Raw genomic sequence first — 2,524 nt, 5'->3', positions numbered from 1 at the left:
AGCTCCCGTAGCAGCACACGGTGTGTTTAGGGCTCATGGTGCTTGACACACGGACGCTCTGTGCAGAAAATGAGGTGCTGTAAGGAAGTAGAAAACGGCTATTAACAACTTTATCAAAACTTCATGCTGTTTGAGAGTGACAGACCTTTCTTTCCTGGATTTTTTCCACAATCTGTTGATAGTGGTTATATTTATGAGCTAAAATCACAGGATGTCTCTAAATGTTTTTCCAAAAAAAATTAAAATCAATCCACTGGACTTTGTTTCCAAGGTTGAAGATGTTTCCCTTCCCATCCAGGAAGCCTTTTCAATTCAAAATGTTAGAAATAGCGTTGAGTTACAGGTTTTATACAGTAGAACCACAAACCCCCCCCCCCCTGTGTAAGGTTGTTTTTGCTTTTTTCTATTGCTCTTGATATTTACATTTACAAACCAGACGGGGCCGTCTGTGGAGCTGGTTGACAGTTGGCTTTTGTATCTATTCTTCTTTTTCTATATCTGCTTCTGTCTCCTTGTCGGCCTCAGCACATGGCCGCTCACACTGAGCCTGGTTCTGCTGGAGGTTTCTTCCTGTTCAAAGGGAGTTCTTCCTCTCCATTGTCGCTACAAGCATGCTTAGTGTGAGAGATTGCTGAAGAGTCAATGAGTCGATGCAATCAGCTGGTTTTCCTTAAGTAGAAAAGTTTTAACCAATCTGAATGGATGGTCTGGTTGAATTGTCTCTATAAAGGGACCTGAGATGACATGATGTGAATTGGCTCTATAGAAATAAACTGAATAGAATTGAATTAATATTAGCAGCAGTCCTAAAGGCTTTTGAGGCAGCCTCCATTGAGCAGATCAGGGAGTGTTTTCTGTTAAAGGATGCAGATGGTGAGTCAGTATCTCACCTGTTCCTCAGGTAAGTGATGCACATGTGAGCAGCCGTCCACACGATGGAAAATAGGATTGGTAATAAGTCTATCAGGACTGATGCTCGTATCCTTTCTGAACTTGATGTGTCGGGCCAGGATTAAACAGATGGTCACAGCAGCAGCACTCCTCCTTAAAGCGAATGAATCCAGGCAGTGCGCTCTCCTCAAAGCGAGCGTCAGATAAACGCCACCCAGTGGACAGATTTTAAACTAATCTGAGTTGTAAACGTTCTTTTTCAGACATTTGAACGACCTGTCTGTCGTTACGCCGTTCTCCAGAGACGACAGAGGTTACACCCCACTGCACGCTGCTGCCATCTGTGGTGAGCTGCTGCTACAACACACAAAGCTTCATTGGTTCGGCTTAGATCGGCCTGTGAATGGGTGTTTGCGTTTTGTACTGCAGGTCAGGCGCAGTTGATCGACCTGCTGGTTCATAAAGGCGCTCCAGTCAACGCCACAGACTACCACGCCCTGACACCACTGCATCTGGCCTGTCAGCGAGGATACCAGGGCGTCTCAGTAAGTGCTGCGTTCATCATCATTAACATTTCTAAAGGAGAACCTCCCTCAGCATCAGCAGCCTGGGGCCCCTGAAGAGAGACCATTTTTTTTTTTTTTTTTTGTCCTTTTGTGATTGAAAAATTAAAATTAGTTCAAAGGGCCTAAAATATGGACAGTTTTATTATTGAGCCTTACTGCTGTATTCAAGGCTACATTCACTGTATTTTGTATTTCTTTCTACTTATCAATCAATCAATCAATCAAAATGTATGTATATAGCATTTTACAACAACCAGCAGTTGCCCAAAGTGCTTAACAAAATAAGTAGAGTCACAATAGGAAAGTAAAGTAAAATCAGAAAGGTTACAAAGGAACGAAATTATGAAATATTTACACCACTGCTACGTATTAAATGCCCGTCTGAACACATATATCTGGAGTTTGGACCTAAAAAGACTGATATCTGTAACAGTGTGAATATTCGGGGTAACTTGTTCCTGTTGTCTACGTATTTCTTACAAAACGTACACATAAGATTTAATCGTGTGGGTGTTGCACCATTTAAAGGTTAAGTAGAGAAGAAAAGCTCTCAGAGAACAAAGAACATCTCATGTAGTTAATTTTAATGTAACTGTAAACCTTCTCATTTGTTTATTTATTTGGGCCGATTTTTAGCTTCCTGTGAGGCTGAAACATGGAACCGGAGAAAAAAAAACATCAGATGGTCTCATGAGAATTGAAGAGAATTAGAGAATTAAAAATGCAGCCCTGTCCAATAAATGTCTAAAACAGAGAGAGCATACCAAATGTTCCACTGGTGATGAAACCACTGTGGACTAGAGCTCCACTTCACACTGTCAGCAGTGAGGGACGTCCTGATCGCTGTCTTCTTTATCTCATTCCACCTAAAGGCAGAAATATAGACTATCTGTTGTTCAGACTCCCAGAATGTGAATGTGGGAGTCACTACAGGTCACTACAGGTCACTACAAGTCACTATAAGTCTGCTTTAACTAGGGTTGGAAGTTTCTTGTTGATGTTTCCAGTATTTTTTTCTGGATGGAAGAAACATTTTCTTCTAGTTTCTTCTGGTAGAAACCTGGAAG

General features: G+C 41.6%; 1 protein-coding gene across 1 annotated transcript in view; it reads left to right on the top strand.

Annotated features, from left to right (window-relative positions):
- Window positions 1–2,524, top strand: part of ankrd27 (ankyrin repeat domain 27) — a 35,677-nt gene that overhangs the window by 15,532 nt on the left and 17,621 nt on the right. Inside the window, exons 12-13 of the mRNA XM_015397957.1 lie at window positions 1,155–1,237; window positions 1,321–1,447. Coding sequence (XP_015253443.1) covers window positions 1,155–1,237; window positions 1,321–1,447 — 210 coding nt within the window. The remainder of the gene's footprint in view (window positions 1–1,154; window positions 1,238–1,320; window positions 1,448–2,524) is intronic.

This window comes from Cyprinodon variegatus, unplaced genomic scaffold (genome assembly GCF_000732505.1).
Source record: "Cyprinodon variegatus isolate N-32 unplaced genomic scaffold, C_variegatus-1.0 Scaffold899, whole genome shotgun sequence".
NCBI classification, from domain to species: Eukaryota; Metazoa; Chordata; class Actinopteri; order Cyprinodontiformes; family Cyprinodontidae; genus Cyprinodon; species Cyprinodon variegatus.
The sequence above is the reverse complement of the archived record's forward strand: the minus strand, read 5'-3'. Positions and strand labels throughout refer to the sequence as shown.